General features: G+C 36.6%; 1 protein-coding gene across 2 annotated transcripts in view; it reads right to left on the reverse strand.

Annotated features, from left to right (window-relative positions):
* Positions 1–25,364, reverse strand: part of grm5a (glutamate receptor, metabotropic 5a) — a 37,905-nt gene that overhangs the window by 6,358 nt on the left and 6,183 nt on the right. For both annotated transcript variants that reach the window (XM_073829059.1, XM_073829060.1), the window contains exons 3-8: positions 21,729–21,978; positions 9,869–10,104; positions 7,456–7,702; positions 7,080–7,248; positions 5,384–5,510; positions 719–1,658 (exon numbers count right to left, since the gene is read on the reverse strand). In XM_073829059.1, the coding sequence (XP_073685160.1) occupies positions 719–1,658; positions 5,384–5,510; positions 7,080–7,248; positions 7,456–7,702; positions 9,869–10,104; positions 21,729–21,978 (1,969 nt within the window). The remainder of the gene's footprint in view (positions 1–718; positions 1,659–5,383; positions 5,511–7,079; positions 7,249–7,455; positions 7,703–9,868; positions 10,105–21,728; positions 21,979–25,364) is intronic.

Below are 25,364 nucleotides of genomic sequence, written 5' to 3' on the forward strand. Positions count from 1 at the left end.
ATATATATATACACACTTACTCAAGCTTTTGAATGGTATACTGTATAATGTTACAAAGGCTTTTTTATTTCAGATAAATGTTGACTTTTGGATCGTTCTATTCATCAAAAAATCCTGAAAAAATATGGATAAAAAAATAATAATAAACAAAATAATATAAAAAATAAAATATAATAAAATCAAATATAAAAACGTTTTTAAAATTAATAACAATAATAATAAATGTTTCTTGAACAGCAAATCAGCATATTAGAATGATTTCTGAAGGATTATTTGACACTTTATTTGACTGGAGTAACGATGCTAAAAATTTTGCTTTGATCACAGAAATAAATTATTTATTATTAAAATAAGTTATTTTAAATAGTACAAATATTTCAAAATTTTAAATTTTTTGCTGTACTTTGGTTCAAATAATGCAGGCTTGGTGAAAAGAGACTTCTTTAAAAATCTTACTGTTCAAAAACTTTTGACTGGTAATGTATAAAAAATAAATATTAGATGAAAAAAATAAAACAAATTAGGCTGAAGCACTAAAATTACTAACTGTAAATAAATAAAGAATAAGAAAAAAAATTAAAAATCACAAATGCACATAATAAAACAACAAAAATAATGATTAAAATTACAACTGAATTTTTTTTTTTTATTATTAAACTAGTATATAAAAAATGCTAAAATATAAATAATACTAAAATATCACTGGCCTCATACTGACCTGACTGTTTCTGTGCCAGAGCCTCGTCGTCTGAACAGGTTAGCCAAGCTGCTAGACCGACTAGCGGCCGAGGCAGCTTTCCCGTCACCCACGTGCATCCTCACAACCGTTGACGTGGTAAAAGCGCTGCGTACGTTCCTCTCAGGTTTGGCCAACATGATGTAGACTTTGGGCACAAACATGCAGCACAGCGCAGTGGTGGCGCTGAGGCTAACGGAGAAACACATGGTGATTATCTTGTAGTTTGAACCGAAATAAATTGGCACGAAAGCCAGCCAGATAATGCAGGTGGTGTACATGGTGAACGCGATGTATTTGGCCTCGTTAAAATTGGCGGGGACGTTGCGGGTCTTAAAGGCGTAGAAGGTGCAGCTGAGGATGAGCAGCCCGTTGTAGCCCAACGGCGCCACCACTCCGAGCGTGGTGGTGTTGCAGATGAGGTGCACCTCGCGTATGGACGGATAGTCGTAGATCACTTGCGGAGGTTCCATGATGAAGAGCGCCACGATGATGCCCAGCTGAATCAGGATCAGAATGAAGGCGATGACCAGCTGGGCGCAGGCGCTCATGAAACGAGGCTTCTTGGTGCAGATCTTCTTCTTGCTGCCCGCAAGGATACGAGCAATGCGGTTGGTCTTGGTGACCAGGGCTGAGTAGCTCATGGCGGGCGAGAGCCCGATTCCCAACCTCTGCAGGTAACAGTAGGCCACATGCGGTTTGGCGATGAGGCAGAACGTACACAGGTACCCCAAACAGATACCAGCAAGGATGATGAAGCACAGCTCTCTGCTGGAGGACTTTACCACTGGCGTATCGTGGAACCTGATGAAGATTAAAGTGACGAAGATGGTGGCGAGCAGGCCGAGGCAGGCGAAGACCACAGCGGCGATTGGCTCAGGATCTCCCCACTGAAGGTACTGCACTGGGATTGGCTCACAGCCTGTGGGACATGAATTTGAAAAGATGTTAATGTAATTAGAAGGGCTGATTTAACACATTTAACGCCTTGTCCCAGACCTGTATGTCATCTTACACTGCATGCAGTTGATCATGTGATGAACATGAGGCAGGACGACGACTAACTGTGTGATTAGAATGTCCCTAAAATAGAAGATATGAGGGCCTGTATTGGTTTTTGTCTTATATTTACATTTGCAGAATCTACAAAATGTTAATTATTCACTAAAATAAGAAGGTTATACAAAATGCATGTTATTTTTTATTTAGTACTGATCTGAAAAAGATATTTCACATAAAAGATGTTTACATATAGTCCACAATAGAAAATAATAGTTACATTTATAAATATGACCCCGTTCAAAAGTTTACATACGCTTGATTCTTAATACTGTGTTGTTACCTGAATGATCCACAGCTGTTTGTCCTGAACAGTTAAACTGCTTGCTGTTCTTCAGAAAAATCTTTAAGGTCCCACAAATTATTTGGTTTTTCAGTAGTTTTTGTGTATTTGAACCCTTTCCAACAATGACTGTGTGAGTTTGAGATCCATCTTTTCACACTGAGGACAACTGAAGGACTCATATGCAACTATTATAAAAGGTTCAAACGCTCACTGATGCTCCAGAAGGAAAAACGATGCATTAAGAGCCGGGGGTTGAAAACTTTTGAACAGAATGAAGATGTGTACACTTTTCTTATTTTGCCTTATTTTCTTTTTATCATTTAGTACTGCCCTTCAGAAGCTACAAGAAGCTACATGTTCCCCAGAAGACAAAATAAGTTACATTTACCCTGATCTTCACATTCAAAAAGTATCTTCTGTAGCTTCTGAAGGGCAGTAGTAAATGAAAAAAAAAGATATTTAGGCAAAATAAGAAAAATGTACTTCATTCTTTTCAAAAGTTTACACCCCTGGCTCTTAATGCATAATATTTCCTCCTGAAGCATCAGTAAGCGTTTAAACCTTCTGTAATAGTTGCATATGAGTCTCTCAGTTGTCCTCAGTGTGAAAAGATGGATCTCAAAATCATGCAGTCATTGTTGGAAAGGGTTAAAATACACAAAAATGCTGAAAAACCAAAGAATTTGTGGGACCTGAAGGCTTTTTCTGAAGAACAGCGAGCAGTTCAACTGTTCAGGACAGACAAGGGACTCATGAACAACTATCGGTAAATATTAATTTGCAATTAATTAGATTAAACATTTTAATCACTTGACAGCCCTAGAAATTAGATATTACTATAAGTTGTTCCTGGAACTTCAAATCAAATTTTTCCACTGGAGTGGTTGCAATTAAACCACATGAGGATCTATATGCAGTGCAAACATTATTTATCATAATGTAGCTAGTCGGTATAGCGCCAGTGTCTATAATTATTTAGAATCACTGATGTGTGACATTAAAAATCATATGGAGAACATCCATCATGCAGATAACACAGTAAAACTGGCGGCTGAAGTACCATACGAAAAAAAAGAAAATGTGCAAAAACAAATAAAACCATCCGTTCAACCAAGCGCCATGCATTATGCATTAGAGGCTGACAACAAGCGATGATATATTTAGCATGTGTGATTTGCATCAGCCAGTGAATGAGGATTTTGATTTGGATAGCTTTTAATGAGGTTGGTCAGATGACACTAGAGGCTTGGTTTGTTTTTACAGGTCAGATTCACAAATGAGCAACACCAAGAGCTACTCTGAAAAAGTGATGGCCATGATTATCAAAGGCTTTTGTGAAAGTGCCTTTAGGGCAAGTGGGCGTACTCAGCAGCCATATTTGTAATGCCCCTGGGCAGCTATTTTTAGTCATGCTCTGAAATCTCTGTAAATGTTTGTCGAAATTACACTCCAATAACATGTTTCAATCAGGAATAAAATATGATACCAGCTGCATCATAAGCTGTGCCTCTTAAGCACTAAAAATAGTATTTTTTTGAGTTGCTGTCTATGCAGGGTCAGAAAGCTCTCGGATTTCATCAAAATACAGTGGCTTGCAAAGGTTGGGGTACCCCTTGCAGAATCTGTAAAAAAAGTGAATAATTTTAACAAAATAAGAGAGATTTTACAAAATGCATGTTATTTTTTTATTTAGTACTGTCCTGAGTAAGATATTCCACATAAAAAATGTTTACATATAGTCCACAAGACAAAAATATCTGAAATTATTAAACAAACCCCTTCAAATGTTTGGGAACCCTTGGTTCTTATTACTGTGTGTGGTTACCTGGATGATCTACGACTGTTGTTTTTTTTTTTTTTTGTGATGGTTGTTTATAAGTCCCTTGTTTGTTCTGAACAGTTAAACTGAGCACTGTTCTTCAGAAAAATCCTCCAGGTCCTGCTGATTCTTCAGTTTTCCAGCATCTTTTGCATATTTGAACCCTTTCTATGAGTGACTGTATGATTTTGAGATCCATCTTTTCACACTGAGGACAACTGAGGGACTCAAACACAAGTATTAAAAAAGGTTCAAACATTCACTGATGCTCCATAAGGAAACACAATGCATTAAGAGCCAGGGATGTAAACTTCAAGATCAAGGTAAATTGTACTTAATTTGTCTTCTGGGAAACATGCAAGTATCTTCTCTGTTGTTTCCGAAGGGCACTACTAAATGGAAAAAATATATATATTTCAACAAAATAAGAAAAATTTAGACATCTTCATCCAGTTCAAAAGTTTTCACCCTTCGGCTCTTAATGCATCGTGTTTCCTTCTGGAGCATCAGTGAATGTTTGAACCTTTTTTACTTGGAGGATTTTTCTGAAGAACAGTGCGACAGTAGATCATCGTAGATCATCCAGGTAACAACACACAGTATTAAGAACTAAAGGTTTCCAAACTGTTGAAGGGAGTTATTTTAACAATTTCAACATTTTTTGGACTATACATAAAAATATTTTATGTAAAATATCAGAAGAGAATAGATACTTAGATACTCAGAAGAGTACTAAATAAAAAATAACATGCAATTTGTTTTTCACATGCCACTGCATCTTATGTTCAAAAATATCTTTGTGTTCTAAAGATGGCCGAAGGTCTTACGGGTTTGGAACAACAAGAGGGTGATATTTAATGACAGAATTTTATTTTTGGCTTAATTATCCCTAAGGTGACTTGATATTTTAATCGGTTGGGACTTCACCTGCCAGTGTGAACATTTTAATTTCTCCTATTTATAAATTTGTGCACCAAATTTGTGCAAATAAAAATGTGCACCTTCTATGTTAAAGTGTCTTTGTACAATGTGTAAATGCTGTAAACACTGATTTAAAAATCCAAAAAGAACTGCAGGTACTCAAAATCAAAACCACCTGCTACTAAATGTCGAAAAATTGGCATTAAGGCTCTTGCATGAACAGCAGAGCGGTCTCGGTTCTCAGTAATGTACTACATGCTGAGAGACTGCTGCTTCAGGGCTTACGCTTGACAGCAATTCTGGAACATTGTGACGGGACCCCCGCCAAGACCAAATCTCTGTTTTTGGCATTAAGTTGCCGTGGTCCAGATTCTCAAATAACGCTCTAAGAGATAAATGGGTCTCCTATGTTATTCTGTGACCCAGATACTTATATCACACACTGCTGTACGTGATGACAAGCTTATGTGGCTGGTCTGAGAAGTTTAGTATCATGGGTTGTGACTTCTGGATGAACTCCAAGAAGAACTACATTTTGCTCTGAAGGTAGATGTAGAATCACCTGTGAGGTCATCTTTAGGCCAGGATCCAAGCTCACACATACGACATGTGTATTCATCAAACACAAACTCGTTTTCTTTACACGGAGTGCAGGTCCAGCAGCAGCTCACCTCACCCTTACGGATAACCTGAGGTGGTCAGAACAGAGAGGTCAAGTTATATAAGTTATAGATTTCTGTAAAGAAAATGTTTGCTCTCAGTACCGCCACCACAGTGCTAAAGTGTTGTGGGTGGTTGTGGTGCACTGCTATGCGGTTGCTGCAGTGTTCAAAGTGGTTTTTAGTGCATTGCTATGTGGCTACCAGGGTGTTTTGAGTGGTTGCCATGTAGTTGCTAAGGTGTTGTGGGTGCTTGAAGTTCCACCTCCAAGTTTATATGAACATTTGCTTTGTAAATATGGCTCAGGGTTCTGTATCAGTGTAAGTTAATAGTTTTTTAAGTTTTTAAATTCACGAAAACAAGAAAACACCCGTCTTCTTTAAGATACATGATTTGAGATATCATAATGTCTATATTACGTCTTATTAGTTAAACTAAAATATATATGCTACCATTCAAAAGTTTGAGGTCTGAAAAATAAAAAAGTTATATTATTCAGCAATTATTATATTATATCACAATTCTGACCTTTTTTCAACTGAGAGTTTATATCATGCATTTTTTTAGAAAAGTCAGAATTGCAAAAGGTAAACAAAAACTCTGAATTATGAGTTTATATCACAATTCTGACTTAAAAACTTGAAATTGCATGTTATAAAGTAAGAATTGTAAGATATAGGCCGGTTTCATAGACAGGATTTTAACTTAAGCCAGGATTAGGCCATAGTTCAATGAAGACATTTAAGCAATTTTTATAAACGTGTCTCAGAAAAAAATCAGTTTGAGACAGCTCAAACTTACATTTTAGTCTAGGACTAGGCTTAAGCCATGTCTGTGAAACCAGGGGATAAACTCGCAATTCTGACTTTTTCTTAGAATTGCGTGATATAAACTCGCAATCGCAAGTTATAAAGTCAGAACTGTAAAGTCAACTCAATTGTTTTATTTGAGTTTATATCACAATTCTGACTTAAAAACTCTCACAATTCTGACTTTTTTCTCAGAATAGCAAGATATAAACTCACAATTGTGTGTTATAAAGTCAGAATTGTGAAATATAAACTCGCAACTGCAAGAAAAAAAACTAATTGCGAGATTTGTACTTTTTTCCTCATGGTGCGTTCACACAGGGCGCTATTCGTGCGTAGTTGAGCGCTTGAAGGTAAAATTTGCGTCATTCGCGAGTGGAAATAACTTCACAACAGACGCAAATTCGCGTCATGGGAGGGGCTTCTGCCGCCTGGCCGCCAGTATGTTCGTTGCAAAATGGCTGACATGGATTTTGTTGAGAGAATAGCTGCGCTTTATTTAAACGTCGTAAAGTTGTTCGGCGTCGTTATTTGGATCCATCAGATCCGTCAGAGGCACACCCAGCTTGGTGAGTTTCACCGACTCCTCCAAGAGAGTCTGTTTTGAGAGTTTGTATTTCGTAATTAAAAAATGATAATCTCAGAATTGTAAGATAAATTGCAATTACATTTTTTATCTTGTTTTTTTTTATTCAGTGGTGAAAACTGGCTTCCATAAATTTGACAAAACACATATACACTGATATAAAAAAAAATTCCTCAAAAGATTAATTTACTGCCTTTTTTCACCTTTATCTGAGCTTTTTCACAGGGATCACTGCACACTGATCTGATGATGGCACTGCTGTTGGCCCAAATCTCCTCATCATCCATCTTCAGCCCACTGTTGTCCCAGCTGCCCACGTGGATGTAGCTATAGTCCTCCTCACTCATCTGTTTAAAGTTCATAATTTCATACCTAAAAAACAAACGTAAATGCACTGTTATGGGTATGAAATAGTTAACCCAGCATCATTCATGTTTTGCTCATAAAGCCATTCAGTCTGAACCAAGATATTTTTGAAAATCACAATGGTATCAACAAGAGATTGTTTTTGTTCTCTTTGAAGGGAGTTTAGAAGCACATTCTGACTTGTGTGTGGAGCAGAATATGAACGATTCTTACCTCCCCGGGGAGTCTCCGTTTTCATCAAACAGCACCACTTCTCCCGAGACACCACTGAAGTTTGTCCTCATGAGGAATTCTAAGAGTTTACCTCCATCAATCGGCCGCATGGCTTCACACAGACCTGTGTAGCCAGGACACAGAGACTTCTGCATGGCATGCAGGCCGTAAGCCATTGAGTAGATGGCATTGATCACAAAGCCCATCTTTGTGTCCTGGGCATACTGGTGTCGGAGCAACTCTTTCTCTATGAGATGGTGTAGTGAAAACAAACAATGAAATAAATAATATATCAAATTATAAAGACACTTTTTGTATTATCTATTCAGTGCTTTTATCTGCCACATTAATGCCTTTATCTTCATTTAGGGGCTTTTCTCAGCATACAATGATATTATGCAATCCTTTTGATTATATTTTTGTTGACTGATAGATTCATTGTTAGATAGATGAATAAATGGATGAACAGATGAAGCAGTGGAAAGACAAATGGATGGCTAGATGAATTATGAATACCTGAATGAACAAATGAATTGATGGCATGAACTACTAATGGATGGATGGACCGATGGATAAATGGATGAAATGAAAGACAAATGGATGGATGGATAAAATGATTGAATGAAAGACAGATGGTATGAAAGACAAATGTGTGGATGGAATGAAAGTTGGATAGATGGATGGATGAATGGAATGAAAAGAATGGATGGATGGAATGAAAGACAGATAGATGGATGGATGGATGGATGGATGGAATGAATGATGGTTGGAATGAAAGACATATGGATGCATGGATGATCTGAAAGATGCATGGAATGAGAGACGGATGGATGGATTGATGGAATGAAAGACGAAATGAAAGGGATGGATGGATGAATGGAATGAAAGGAATGGATAGATGGAAGAAAAGACGGATGGATGGATGGATGGATGAATGGATGGAATGAAAGGCAGATTGAAAGACAAATGGATGAATGGCTGAAATGAAAGACAGATAGGTAGATGGATGGAATGAAAGGGATGGATGGCATGAACTACTAATGGATGGATGGACCGATGGATAAATGGATGGAATGAAAGACAGATGGAATGAAAGACAAATGGATGGATGGATAAAATGATTGAATGAAAGACAGATGGAATGAAAAACAAATGAATGGATGGAATGAAAGTTGGAAAGATGGATGGATGAATGGAATGAAAAGAATGGATGGATGGAATGAAAGACAGATAGATGGATGGATGGAATGAAAAATGGTTGGAAAGAAAGACGGATGGATGGATGGATGATCTGAAAGATGCATGGAATGAGAGACAGATGGATGGATTGATGGAATGAAAGACGAAATGAAAGGGATGGGTGGAATGAAAGACGAATAGATGGATGGATGGAATAAAAGATGGAATGAAAGGGATATATGGATGGATGGAATGAAAGATGCATGGAATGAAAGACAGATGGATGATGAATGGAATGAAAGGAATGGATAGATGGAAGGAAAGACGGATGGATGGATGGATGAATGGATGGAATGAAAGGCAGAATGAAAGACAAATGGATGGATGGCTGAAATGAAAGACAGATGGATAGATGATGGAATGAAAGATGGATAGATGGATGGAATGAAAGACGGAATGAAAGGGGCGAATGGATGGATGGAATGAATGCATAGATGAAATTATGAAATGATGGATGGAAGGACAAATAGATGAAGTAGTGGAAAGGCAAATGATATATAAACAGATGGAGGGATGGATGGAGGGATGGATGGATGATGAATAAATGAACAAAAAGATGAGAAGGGATGGAGGGCAGTATGGGTGACTGGATGCATGGATAATGAATAAATGAATAAATAGATGAACTGATGGAATGAAAGATTGATGTATAGATATTTGGATGTATGGATGGATGGATAGATAAAGTACTGGAAAGACAAATGGATGTAAAGATGGATGAATATATTGACAAAATAATAGATGATGTATACAAGAATCGATGAAATAATGTAATGAAAGACTGATGGATGGATAGATGAAAAAAACAAAGTCTTGGAAGGACAAATGTATATAAAGATGAACAGATCAAAAGATTGATGGATGGATGATGTATAGATGAATGAATAGATTACTTGTTAAAATTGTGGATTGATGAATAGATGGATACATGGTTGGATGGATGGATGAATGGATGACTGAGTAAATAAAACAGTGGAAGACAATTAAATTTATGGATAGATGACTGAATGAATGAAGAACAGTTGAGTTCATAGATAAGCTGATGTATACATATATATAAAGATGGATGGACGTTTAGATGGATGAATTGATGAAAGGACAGATATCTAGATAAACTGTCCTAAAATTGTGTAAGCTGTAGGTGTGATGTGGTCAGGGATCATCTTCCACTCACTGGTGCAGGTCTTGTTATATATGGCACTCTCTTGAGCATGTCCCTTCAGCCGGCACTGGAAGCGGTGCTGCCAGAACTCAGGGAACCAGGGGTTGCGGAGGTTCGTGTCCAGCTGCAGGTTCAAGTAGTAATCATCAAACCACGTGACATAAGCAGACTGTAGCTTGATAGTGATTCCCCCAGCTGCCTCCCTCTGGAACCCATCAGTGACATCATAGCGGTCTGCCCAACCATCACTGCAAAATGTACAAGAGACAAGTGAGTAATGAATGGCTTTTTTTATAGAACAACCCCCCCTGAGAGCCAGTCAGGGAGCCTCCCGGTCCAAACTGACCCACATAACAGGCAAAGCCCAGTAGTTATGACCAGGTTACTCTATGAATTAGGTCTCGAGGACACAGCCGGCCAGTATTTCATAGCGACAGTACTGTGACAGACTCATAATAAAGCTCTCCATGAGATATATGTGCTCCAAAGCTTCACCATTAAGCATCAAAGGGATCTCTGGAAAGAAACTATACTTTTCAGCGTCCACTTCATCTATATGTTTTCGAACACTTCCTAAACTCATAGCGCTAAATGTTACACAACTCAGAAGTGTGTGGGAGGTATCATTTTTGTTCTCATGGTAGGTAAGGAGAGGCTTTCATAACTTGTCCTTGGAGGCAAAAGCAATGGGAGGGAAAGCATAGAGGAGCATGTTAGTAGCAGCTTGAATCATCTCATGGAAAAGAGCTGAACAGCTCAGTAAACCCACACACTGACCCCAGCAGGTCAGCCTCACTCTGCCCACTGCTGCTGCAGGAAAACTTAAAAAAAGACAGAAAAATGCCAAAGCAAAGGCGTCAGTGGCTTTACAAAGATGTCTGACGGCATTTTACAGCATATTAAAACATACTGCAAAATTATAGCTGGGCGAATATCTGCTATATGCATTTAATGTACCAGCAAGTAGGACATTTCTTGCTTGTTCTTTGCGAGGGCATTAAAAGAGATATATATTAACAGTACATCTTATTTAAACCTCAGCAGTGCTAAATAATGTTAAATAATGGTACTTTATTTTATATAAACTTATTACAAAGTGTTACCTTTTGTAATTCAATCAGATGTAGTCAGCTTTCCTAGCACTAAAAAATGACTTAATCTGGTTTTAGTGAGAATTAAAAAAAGTTTTTATGCTTTATACGCTACTGTTTCACAAAAATAAAAAATACGTCTGTGGGCGTTTTAATCTGTTAACAATTAGCCCACAGAGGAATGACACAAACACGTTTATGTGGGAAGCTACTGCATTAAGGATAAAAAAGATCAGATTTACACTAACAAACGCTGCAAAGACACTGCAAAGTGAAACTGGTGATTAAATTAGGTTACATTTTTATCCATCCCTGGCGGGGGGAGTCAGATCAGCACTCATCAGCAATAGATCAGCTCTTGTGCACACTTCACTGACGAACATTTTGACAGACAATACAACAGAATACAATCGTGTCCTCACACTTACTAGAGACAGATGGCTGGGCACAGTCTGCAAACTGCTCATTAGTAAATAATTGAAAGTCATTCAGTTGTGAGACGGAGGAGCCTGGACATCACTGTTTCCATGGCTGTCAATAGGCTGCTAAAAAACAGCTTTTGGTAACAATTGTTTTTGTAAGGATGAACTTGTACTCTAGTACTATATGCCGGGAAAAAACACCATTTGATTTCTAAACGTGAATATATTCCAAAATTATATAAATATGGCCTTTTTTTTGCAAATGTATATTTTACATAAATAGGAGTCTATGGCAGCCCATAGAACCACTTGTGGTAAAGTTATGAAATTTGCAAACAGATTGAGGACAGTCTCAATATTAACCATAGCAAATTGATTTTCAATAAAACTGGCTTAGATCATCTTCAGAAAATGCTGGCAAAAATTATCAAAAGCTTTTGTAATGTTAACGTTTCTGTAATGGACATGAGGCTATATCTTTAGCAGATTTGGACTAAACTTGGTACATATGAGTGGTTTCGGCACAGCACCACCTACTAGACAAAAGATATAAAAATGTGACATTTTTGTTTATATTTTCCTATGTTAGAAAAAAAGACCGTTTAGAAATTTCTAACTAAAAGCTGTATTTTCCAAACATTTTAATCTTTTAGAATCGCTTGTGAGAAAGTTCTGAAATTTGGCACATGGATAGAGGACAATCTCATCATTAACCACAGCAAATTTGGAGTCTCTAACTCAAACTCTATAGTGCCACCAACCGACCAAATTTGCTCTCATATTTCTGCTGATAAGTTTTGCAACATAAGGTCTGCACACAGTTAAATGCACACAAAAATATTAATTACTGCGTTAAAGATTTTTTTGCAATTTTGAATTTTCCAAAATATCTACTTTCTCAAACTTGTCCTAGACAGTTTGTCCAATTTTCACAAAAATTGGCTCATATCATCTTCAAAAAATGCTGGCAAAAATGTATCAAAAGCATTTTTTGAAGACGATCTGAGCCAATTTTGGTGAAAACCATCTAGAATTAAAGACAGCTCCTTAGCTCTTCATTTTACCTCTGATATGCTTGGTTCCTTAATCGCTTAATTTTCCTCATTCTGAGTCAAAGGCAAAATTTATATTTTCACAATAACATTTTTTCGCAATTTTGAATTTTGTTAAGAATCTACTTTTTCGACCTCGTCCTAGATGGTTTGTCTGATTTTCATCAAAATTGTCTCAGATCATCTTCAGAGAATGCTGGAAAAAAGTTATCAAAAGCTTTTTGATATACCAAAACGCTTTGGTAAAGCGCATTAATGGATTTGACAAATTTTGTTCAAAAATGGACATGAGGCTATATCTTTGCAATGCTTTAAGAGATTTTAACCACCCTTGGTACATATACAAAGTATGAACTGCGGGCACATGAACGGTTTTGACACAGCATCACCTACTGGTCAAAAGATATAAAAATATAACATGTTTGTTCACATTTTCTAAACACTCATAATCACAATCATAATAGTGATCTCGTTAGATTCAGAGTAGCATATCAAATTAAATGATACCAAATATTCCTATGTCAGCCATTTTGAGCATGGACCATTTTGAAATTGGTAGTAAAATGCTGTATTTTTCAAACGTATTGTTATGAATCTTATGAATCTTTTAGAATCGCTTGTGAGAAAGTTCTGAAATTTGGCACACGGATACAAGACAGTCTCCTCATTAACCACAGCAAATTTTAAGTCTCTAACTCAAACTCTATAGCATCACCAACAGGCCAAATTTACCGTCATGTTTCTGCTTATAAGTTTTAAACCTTAAGGTCTGAAAGCAAATTCTTTTTTCTTCTGATTCCTTGGCTCATACTGAGTTGAATTCACACAAAAATGTTCCAAACATTCCAAAATATCTACTTTTTAAAACGTCCCAAAGTTTGTACATTTTTCACCAAAATTGGCTTAGATCATCTTAAGTCTGCAGCAAGGTAGTTCTTCAGGAGCAGCGTTGGAGAACCCTGGTCTTTACTGAGTAATTAAGAACAGCTCCTTAGCTCTTCATTTTACCTCTGTTGTGCTTGGCCCCGTAATCGCTGCTTGCAACTATATTATTGACTCCTATATTTATTGGATATGTTTTAAATATGCATGGTAAATTAATATTAATATTTAATATTGGAAATGTATTTTTCTGCCCCTTGAAGTACACTTTGTAATATATTTTGGTATTTAAAAACTATTTTTTTTTTCAATTAGAAGATTACACTGGTTTTTCAACGAATTGATGGTAAATAAAGCAAACATGCATACATGGTGCATTACATATTTGACTGAAATCAGAAAGCAACCAATATACCAAAGAAAGCACATGGAGTTTTTTGATGTCTTGAGACACTTTATCACTTTTGTAGCCACAAAGAGACCAAAAACTGGAACAGAGACACAGTGGCCACATTCTCACTGAACCATAGAAAAACAAACAAAAAAAAAACTTAACATTCGGCTACCTTCCCTGGAGCTGGTGTCTGACACCTCATCAAACAAACACACACACACAAACTCGGTCATCCACTCATGCACAAGCAAACACACCTCACCCACGCACACACACACACACACACACACACACACACTGGCACCCCCATAAACATGGCATCTTCTCTCAGCACATCCAGGCTGTGTGGAATGCCCAGAGGCCCAGAATAAAGACCATGACACCATTTTCTGAAATAGATCCTCTTCAAATATTCAGAAACGACACAAATAAGCCAAATATAGGCCCCTACCACAGAGCAAATCAACCAGCCTGTTAAACTTCACCAAAACAATGATTTTCCAAATGCATGCAGTTTGATGTCATCTGTTTAAGTTATTTAAAGGGATAATTCACCCAAAAATGGATATTCATTAAATATGTTGTTCCAAACCCAAGACCTTCGGTCATCTTTGGAACACAAATTAAGATATTTTGGATGAAATCCGAGTGCACAGAGAGCAGCGCAACTGTTCAAGGCCAAGAAAGGTAGTAAGGACATCATTTTAATAATTGTTATTTTTGTTTTCTTTGTGCATAAAAAGTATTCTCATAACGTCATGAAATTAAGGTTGAACCACTGATGTCATAGACTATTTTTTTATGTCCTTACTACCTTTCTGAGCCTTGAACATTTCAGTTGCATTGCTGTCTATGCAGGAGAGTCAGAAAGCTCTTGGATTTAATCGAAAAAATTTGTTCTCTGAAGATGAACGAGGGTCTTCCAGGTTTAGAACGACATGAGGGTGAGTAATTAATGACAGAATTTTCATTTTTGAGTGAACTACAGGTGCTGGTCATATAATTAGAATATCTTCAAAAAGTTGATTTATTTCACTAATTCCATTCAAGAAGTGAAACTTGTATAATGTATACATTCTTTCCACACAGACTGATATATTTCAAGTGTTTATTTCTTTTTTAATTTTGATGATTATAACTTACAACTAGGGCTGCAACGATTAATCGAACGATGTTGTGAGGCGCGTCTAGACAATGAAGCCGGTACTTTGATTAGTAGTAAATCTCGAATTCGATTTTCAGCGCGATTTGGCGTGGCTTGTCAGTGATTTACGGCGGGGTGTTTGAATTGCCGCTCCAGCTGAACGCACGTGATGGAGATTTACTACTAATCAAAGTACCGGCTTCATTGTCTAGACGCGCCTCACAACATCGTTCGATTAATCGTTGCAGCCCTACTTACAACTAATGAAAACCCCAATTCAGTGTCTGAGAAAATTATTGTGAAAAGGTTCAGTATACGCCTTATTCAGCCCGCTGCCATTTTGAATCGAAAACGAGGCTGTGAGGGATAGCAGTCCAGCAGCGCCCATTGTGGCGCATTGTTGCGTACCGGGATGTAGATCGTATAGCCGTAAAATAATAGGTCATTTCACATTTTTCCACAGGACAAAGCGCTCCAGAAAACGTGGACTGATCGACAGGACATATAACCTAACTTTCAGGTAACAATATTGCATTTATTTAAGAAAATGACTGTGGAAACTAGCCGGTTGGCTAATTGCTCATTTATAATGCGAGCATGTTTATCTTCCTTTAAACGTTTACGCAGAGCTAACATGTGATGTATTACTACAACAACTAAACTAAATAGATTACAAAGAACACAAGAGTGCTCAACATTTTACTCAGGATTGTTTTTCAAAAACACTGACTGGAATTAGGACGCTTAAGGAGGGTTCAGCTCCGTCTGTGTTTACCTGGACTCAAAGACCTCACGAAAAGAAAACCTTGCGATTGTAAATGAAAAAGATATTCTTTTTAAATGATGTTTTAAAGATTAACATGTTTAATAGTTTGTGTTAAGAGCCTGCAGTTAGATCGTAAGCCTCTTTCAGACAACATGTTAAGTCATACAAAAAACAGTGGGTTGAAAGTTTATTTTTATGCAAAGCGATCAAAAGATAACATTTATTTATTAGTTTGCCATGTAGTGTTTGATGTCAACCCCTTTTAAAATCGCAAAATGATATTCAGAACATAATTGTTTTGTTTCTGTCTTGCTTTAGACAAGGAAAATGTCATGTTTATCGTAATTTCATAATAAAGGTCGGGAAGACGCTTATGACCTAGCTGCAGGCTCTTAACACAAACCATTAAGCATTTTAATCTATATAACATCATTTGAAAAACTCTGTGTAAGCGTTTAAAGGAAGATAAACATGCTCCCATTAGAAATTAGCAGTCTTTCCACAGTCATTTTCTCAAAAAAATGCAATATTGTTACCTGAAAGTTAGGTTATATGTCCTGTCGAACAATCCACGTTTTCTGGAGCTCTTTGTCCTGTGGAAAAATGTGAAATAACCTATTATTTTACGGCTATACGATCTACATCCCGGTACGCAACAATGCGCCACAGTGGGCGCTGCTGGACTACTATCCCTCACAGCCTCGTTTTCGATTCAAAATGGCAGCGGGCTGAATAAGGCGTATTGAAGACACCTGGTGCCACACTCTAATCAGCTAATTAACTCAGAACACCTGCAAAGGCCTTTAAATGGTCTCTCAGTCTAGTTCTGTAGGCTACACAATCATGGGAAAGACTGCTGATTTGACAGTGGTCCAAAAGATGACCATTGACACCTTGCACAAGAAGGGCAAGACACAAAAGGTCATTGCAAAAGAGGCTGGCTGTTCACAGAGCTCTGTGTCCAAGCACATTAATAAAGAGGTGAAGGGAAGGAAAAGATGTGGTAGAAAAGAAGTGTACAAGCAATAGGGATAACCGCACCCTGGAGAGAATTGTAAAACAAAACACATTAAAAAATGTGGGGGAGATTCACAAAGAGTGGACTGCAGCTGGAGTCCGTGCTTCAAGAACCACTACGCACAGACGTATGCAAGACAAGGGTTTCAGCTGGCGCATTCCTTGTGTCAAGCCACTCTTCAACAACAGACAGCGTCAGAAGTCTCTCGCCTGGGCTAAAGACAAAAATGACTGAAATGCTGCTAAGTGGTCCAAAGTTATGTTCTCTGATGAAAGTAAATTTTGTATTTCCTTTTGAAATCAGGGTCTGGAGGAAGAGAAGAGAGGCACAGAATCTACATTGTTTGAGGTCCAGTGTAAAGTTTCCACAGTCAGTGATGGTTTGGGGTGCCATGTCATCTGCTGGTGTTGGTCCACTGTGTTTTCTGAGGTCCAAGGTCAACGCAGCTGTATACCAGGACGTTTTAGAGCACTTCATGCTTCCTGCTGCTGACCAACTTTATGGAGATGCAGATTTCATTTTCCAAAGGACTTGGCACCTGCACACAGTGCCATATCCACCAGTACCTGGTTAAAGGACTATGGTATCCCTGTTCTTAATTGGCCAGCAAACTCGCCTGACCTTAACCCCATAGAACATCTATGGGGTATTGTGAAGAGGAAGATGCGATATGCCAGACCCAACAATGCAGAAGAGCTGAAGGCCACTATCAGAGCAACCTGGGCTCTCATAACACCTGAGCAGTGCCACAGACGGATCAACTCCATGCCACGCCGCATTGCTGCAGTAATTCAGGCAAAAGGAGCCCCAACTAAGTATTGAGTGCTGTACATGCTCATACTTTTCATGTTCATGCTTTTCAGTTGGCCAAGATTTCTACAAATCCTTTCTTTGTATTGGTCTTAAGCAATATTCTAATTTTCTTAGATACTGAATTTGGGGTTTTCATTAGTTGTCAGTAATAATCATCAAAATTAAAAGAAATAAACACTTGAAATATATCAGTCTGTGTGGAATGAATGTATACTTTATACAAGTTTCACTTCTTAAATGGAATTAGTGAAATAAATCAACTTTTTGAAAATATTCTAATTATATGACCAGCACCTGTATACCTTTAAAAGAGCTGATCTCAAATAATGTAGTTTGTTTGTGATTGAAATAAAGTGGGCATTGGAAAAATACTCCAACAAATCATTTAAAGAGTGTACTTTTATTTATCTTATTTATTAAAATTGCTGTTGGATATGTGAATGCATTACATCAAAAATATAAAACCTATATAAAAAAATGTTTCTTTAGAGAAGAAGAGAGAAATAGTAATAAAAGTTTATAATGCTTCATCCATCAGCGTTGCACAAACAATATGTCTGTGGGCGTTTCACGTTTTGGAATCTATATGAATCACAGTTTTAATCTGTTAACAATTAGCCCACAGAGGAATGACACAAACACATTTATGTGGGAAGCTGCTGTATTAAGGACAGAAAATAATATCAGATTTGTGCCAACAAAGGCTATTTATCTGGCGTATGTTTCACAATATATTGTTAAATAAAAAAATAAAGGTTATTATTGAAGGACAGATATTTGTATTGTTTTTTTTCTTATCCAGTCAATTTATTGTAAACTCATCCTTAAAGGTGAAGCGTGCATGTATACCCAAACACCTCAAACAGCATAGATGTCTCTGTAACTAAAACTCGGATAAGATAAGATACAGTATTTTAACTTTGAAAAAGTGACACACTTCACCTCTAAGAGTTTGTAAAACAGTCATCGCGTCCACCAAATAACGAACGACTAATTATCCAACCGAAGAGCTCCTGAACAGAAGCAGAATTGGAGGGATTATTCTTAGTTTAATATCTCAAAGACATAATACATTATTTCAGTCCGTAATATCCATAAGCGATTTATTAATGGAACAGCCAGAACTGAATTGGGGGTGAAGCTAAAAATAGGTAATTTAGATGTCACACTCCAGGAGATTAAAAATGGGAAGAATCATTTCTTACTTCATTTGACACTATGAATAGCACGTGCACATTTTTCAACATGTCGATGCCAAGTCAAACTCTTTCTCTTTTCTCACAGAATCTGTTATATACCATTATCTTTTTGTCAGCCATTGAATGGTGAATTAGTAATTTTTCACAAATAGCTGAAGCGTCTCTGATGTCTTTCTCAAATAGGAAGAGAACCTATTGGGTAATGTTTAAGACACCATCTGTACTTGTAAAATCAGATCCAGCATTACACAATTAGAACCTCTCAAGTCTTCGTTACAGAATCAACACGCTTACTCAAGAAGAGACATTATCATTACATGACTCAAGTGCCTGTCACTGAAATAAACATAAATCACATACCTTGCTTTAGCAGTGGATGACTGTGATGGTGATGATGATGATGATGGTGATGGCAACATTTGTGGTGATAACAGACAGAAAGATGAGGCTTGCTTCCAATCTTTGATCCATCCTGATTTTGTCTCTCTCACACACACATATACACACACACACAAGCAAAGAGTTGCAGATGATGATCAACAGGCGTGGGTGGATATTCAAAAGGTATCTTTGAAATACCTACAGAACTGGCTGATGCCGTGACCCTATCTGAATCTCAATCTCTGTGGAAAAAGCACTAAATGAACACAAGATAACACACAGTAAAGATTTATGATAACATGTCCCAATAGTGGGAAACCTTTTCCTAGGAAATTACAGTGAAAAAGTCTAATTGGATAGTCATCACTCTTTACTCTCCTTAAAAAAAGATAACTGTGACTTTTAAATTTTTTTTAGAATTGTAAGACATTAACTCGCAAATCTTACTTATCTGACTTACTTTATAACACACAACTGCGGAATTGTGAGATATTAGAATTATGAGATAAGTCAAAATTGCGAGATATAAACTTGCATTTGTGAGAAAAAAGTCAGAATTGCGAGTTTACATCTTGCAATTCTGAGAAAAAATTCTGACTTCTAACTTTTTTCTCTTTATAACACACAATTTCACTCAATCACTCAATTGTGACTTTTTTCTCAGAATTGCGAGTTTATACCACACAATTCTGATTTTATAACTCACAATTGCAAGTTATTACGCAGTTGTGATGTAAACTCGCAATTATTAAGAACATATGAATTTTTTCCCCCTAAAAATTGGACATTATAATTCAGAACTGCAAGAAAAAAGTCAAAATTGCGAGTTTATGTCTTGCAATTTTGACTTTATAACTCGCAATTCTGACTTTTTCTCGCAATTTATAACTCTTTATAACTCACAAGTGCGAGTTTATATCTCGCAATTCTGACTTAATAACATGCAATTGCGCAATTGTGATGCATTAGAATTGTGAGATAAGTAAGAACTGTGAGATATAAACTCACATTTGCGAGAAAATTTTCAGTATTGCGAGTTTATGGCACAATTCTTAGAGAAAAGTCTGAATTTTGAGATAAAAAGTCACAATTACCATTTGCAAGAAAAAGTCAGAAATCCAAGTTATAAAGTCAGAATTTATATCTTGCAGTTCTGACTTCACAACATGCAATTGCGTAATTGCTAGATATTAGAATTGTGAGATAAGTCAGAATTGCGAGATATAAACTCACATTTGCGAGAAAAAAGTCAAAATTGTGAGAAAAAGTCGCAATTGCGAAAAAAAGTCAGAATTGTGAGATATAAATTCACATTTGCAAGAAAAAAGTCAAAATTGTGAGAAAAAGTCGCAATTGCGAGAAAAAAGTCAGAACTGCAAAATCTAAAGTTAGAATTAAGACAAACTGCAATTCTGGCTTTTTAACTTGCAATTGTGAGTTTATATCTCTCAATTCTTAGAAAAAAAGTCATAACTGTGAGATAAAAAGTCGCAATTACCATTTGCAAGAAAAAGAATTGCGAGTTATAAAGTCAGAATTTATATCTTGCAATTCTGACTTTACAACATGTAATTGCGTAATTGATAGATATTGGAATTGTAAAATAAGTCCGAATTGAGAGATATAAACTCACATTTGCGAGAAAAAAGTCAAAATTGCGAGTTTATATGTCAATTCAGAATTGGAAGTTTGTATCACGCAATTCTCAGAAAAAAAGTCAGAATTGTGAGATAAAAAGTTACAATTACCATTTGCAAGGAAAAAATCAGAATTGCGAGTTCTAAAGTTTTAATTGTGAGGCAAACTTGCAATTGTGAGTTTATATCTTGCAATTTTGACTCTATAATACGCAATTGGGATATTAGAATTGTGAGATAAGTCAGAATTGCGAGATATAAACTTACAATTGCAAGTTATAAAGTCAGAAACTGCTCACAATTCTAACTTTAGAACCCACAATTCTGACTTTTTTCAGTCACATTTTAAATTTTGTGAGTTTATATTGCAATTCTTAGAAAAAAAGTCAGAATTGTGAGATAAAAGGTCGCAATTACCATTTGCAAGAAAAATGTTTATATCTCACAATTCTGACTTTATAACACGCAATTGTGGAATTGTGATATTAAAACTGTTCAATCAATCTTTTTTCCCTGGAAATTTGACTTATATATATATAGACATTTCTCACTTTGTAAGAAATGTTTTTTTTAATATCTCACAATTCTGAGAAAAATTGCAAAATTGCAAATTTGTATCACGCAATTCGAACAAAAAAAGTATGAATTGTGAGATAAAAAGTAGCAATAATAAGTAACAAGCAGTAATAATCAACAGGCTTCCAAATTGGTATGCATCTAAACATAATCTAAAATTAAAAAACAAATATACTCAAAACCAAATATACTCTTGAGAAATAGTCACTGGAGTAAAACATGTGGCAAATTCTCTGTCTCCTCTACAATATTTCCCAAGTATGCTGCTTGTTTTTTTTTCTGCAGTGGTAAGTGTTATGGATGTACAGTAAGCTTTTCTAATACTCCACCTACACTTTGAGGAAAAACAAGATTTGTTTTCTGAACCTGCCAAGAAGAGTGCTTGCCACAGCTCACAGGCACAATTTCAGGAGTGTTTTTTTGCCATTGCTTTGATAAGAAATGTCTGCCAAAAATACAAATCCATGTGCATAGAGTACATGTTTTGGGTTACTTACCTGCCAACTAACAGGAACTCTCCAACTAGGCGGCGGCGTCTCATGGCCATGAGGATGCCACGCACGGTCATGCCCTCGCAGAAGCACGCCACCACTCGAGCTTTGGGCAGGTGGCTTCTGAGCTTATCGAGAAGTCGGTCAAAACTCTGTTCTCCAGCATTGCTGTAGATCTTGTCAGAGTGCGCAATACAGATGCCCTCCTTTGCCGCCATGTCTTTGAAGGCCTCCATTCCACTCTCACCGTAGTTCCCTGAATATTAAGAGATTGAATGATTTTTAAGTTTGAAACATGTTTGAAATCAAAAGTCACAAAGTCAAAAAGCACCTCAAGCGAGCAAAAACTTTTTTGCGATTTAAAGGATTTTATTCTCGAAATCTGGCATTACCATCACTCATTTCTGATGGAATAAAGGGTGATGAAAACATAGCTGTTGAATTGAGTTGTAGGTGCTACACACAGCCAATAAAAGCACAAGTTTGCCTAACTTCCCTACATTTTATTCTCATCATTGGTTCTTCTGGTGTTTACACACAAAAAAGTATTTTTTCATTAATTCCATGACTTGACTGGGTGGGCTAGTGGAATCAGTATTGAAGCATTTGGTAGAGTAGATTAAACACTAATTTCCAGTGATCACGGAGATTTTGATTTCTCATGAAATGAAAGTAATGTAAACAGAGATGTCATATTTACTGCAAAGTCTCGTGAAATGTCATTTATATTCTCTAAAAGTGCCCATGTTCTATGCTTTGTTTCCTGGATATATTCAGTAAGAAATACAAATAGATTTCACATTTTCCATGCAAAAACAGGCCATGGTGCCCCTCTTTCATAAAGCGTCAGGGGTAAACTCCCCCAATTTACATAAAAATCAGGTCACCTACTTTTGTGTGAGGAATGTTCCCAGTCTTCACACATTTTATGAGGTGCGAATTTGATACAATTGCAAAGATGGCTTGATAAAGAGCAAACACACAGGTTTGTTTCACCCGAATAAATCGACTTTCACCGTTTCTGCCAAATCAATGCACAAACATCTCAATTACAACCGAGATTATGAGTTCTGATCATGGAGATTATGAGGATTTAAACAACATTCAAGATCATTCTGGTGACATAGCTAAAAAAAATTAGGATTGAGCATAGTGGTTAACAATCTGAACTTGTAACCTAAAGGTTGCAGGTTAAAATCTGGCAGGGGTCATATGTGAACCATAAGGATCACCACCAGGTCCCAGAGGAAAACGCTTAACCCCAGGTTGCTATTAGCATTCCAGTGAGTAAACTGTGTTTGCAAGGTGAGAAATATCCGTTGCTATTGATCCTGACATGAGAGTTTTGAGGAACTGTATAGGGAAAATATTTGCTAAATTTTGCTAAATGCATTAGTTATTTTACAAAAATTAGAGGAATCATAAAAAATGCACGTTATTTTTTATTTAGTACTTCAAGTCCCACAGATTCTTTGGGTTTCCAGCATTTTTGTATATTTTAACCCTTTCCAACAATGACTGTATGATTTTAAGATCCGTCTTTTCACACTGAGGGCAACTGAGGGACTCATATGCAACTATTACAGAAGGTTCAAACACTCACTCATGCTTCAAAAGGAAACACAATGCATTAACAGTCGGGGGTGTAAACTTTTAAACAGAATGAAGATGTGTATATTTTTCTTATTTTGCCTAAATACCTTTTTTCATTTAGTACTGCTCTTTAGAAGCTTATAAATAAGTTAAATTTACCCTTACCTTCAAAATTTACCCTCAAAAGTTTACCCTTCGGGTCTTAATGCATCGTGTTTCCTTCTGAAGCATGAGTGAGCGTTTGACCCTTCTGTAATAGTTCCATATGAGTCCCTCAGTTGCCCTCAGTGTGAAAAGATGGATCTCAAAATCATACAGTCATTGTTGGAATGCATTCAAATATACACAAATGCTAAATGTCTAAAGAATTTGTGGGACCTGAAGGATTTTTCCGAAGAACAGCTGGCAGTTTGACTGTTCAGGACAAACAAGAGACTCGTGAACAACTATCACTAAAAATAAAAACAGCTGTGAATCATTCAGGTATTAAGAATCAAGTGTATGTAAACTTTTGAACAGGGTCATTTTTATAAATTCGACTATTATTTTCTCTTGTGGACTATATGTAAATGTATTTTATTTGAAATATCTTATTCAGGTCAGTACTAAATAAAAAATAACATGCATTTTTGGTAAAATAATTAACATTTTGCAGATTCTGCAAGGTGTAAACTTTTGACCTCAATTGTATATCTCAATATATTAATAATGTATACTACTGTTCAAAAGTTACTTTTATTTAACAATTATGTATTAAAATGACTGAAATTGACAGTAAACTGAATTATTATGTTACAAAATTCTTCTCAATCAATCATGGTTTAATGAGAAAAATGCCTTTATTGAGCAATATTTACTATATTTAGCATCCTGTATTTGTAATTGTGTAATTGCAATTGTGTAAATAATCAAAGGATAATTAATAAAACCTAAGAGCATAACCTATGCACAACTTGAGTTGACTATCAAACGCATCTCATTCTTCATCTCTGTGAAGTCTTAGATTTGAGACGTGTACTTGCGAATGCGCATGGCTTCATCTCTAATCTCTCTCCTTAGGGAAGATCTTCTTCAAATCTTTCACTCCATTCCTCTGTGCCAGCTCGGTGAATTAATTCCCTCGCTGCGCTCAAACTTCACTAGAACTTCACTAGAGACCTTCTGTCTCAGATAAAAATGGATATATAATTAAAAAAAAATTAGAGTTACATAATATTTCACAGGCATTTCATCGATAAAGGGCAGAAAAAACAGGTGGTCCCGCAATTCGATGGGTTAGTCACAAGAAGCAATAACAAATGTGGGTAAAATGACCTCTGCACACAATAATGGAGATATTTTAATGACCTCAACTTTCTCTTTCCCTCCTACAGAGAGACAGACGCTGCAGAAGCTACGAGTCTTTAAACAGTGCGTTCACTGAAACAGGAAAATTCATTAAACGCCCACGGACGCTGAAAACAGAGCTAAAGATGTAAATGATCATCATGATCGCCTTTCAGCTAATGATTTCGGTTTGTTCTGTGGTCTGTCACGAGGCCAAAAAAGGCCAAAACAAAAGAGCAGCAACAATACAATACATGAGCGTGTCTATTAACGCTGTATGCAAAGCATCATGGGGGTGTTCTAAAACATCAAAGACACTTTTGAACATGATGAAACAATAGATCGACAAATCTGCAGAAAGGTATGATGCTGCTTGACACGTAATCTGAATGGCCTTAGTTTGAAAGACATTTGCATTTCAATACCTCCAATAAAATACATTTACACAGTAAATATGACTATTAACATAGGTCTTTCGTCATTTCACTCGCTATTTTCATATTAAACTTGGCAAAAACACCTATTCGCCATTGGGGTTCAGCCTGTTGATTGACAAGCTTGTTAAACACAAGTCAAATCAAATGTGACTACAAACATTTGTTCTCAATAGAGCTCACAAATGAGCCCACAAATTGCAAATGTCTAAGTATGATATAATACTAATATGCAAGCAAATGAATCAACATTAGGGAGTTCACAGCTCCTTGTTCTGTATGTGGGTGA

This window comes from Garra rufa, chromosome 23 (assembly GCF_049309525.1).
Source record: "Garra rufa chromosome 23, GarRuf1.0, whole genome shotgun sequence".
Lineage (NCBI taxonomy): Eukaryota > Metazoa > Chordata > Actinopteri > Cypriniformes > Cyprinidae > Garra > Garra rufa.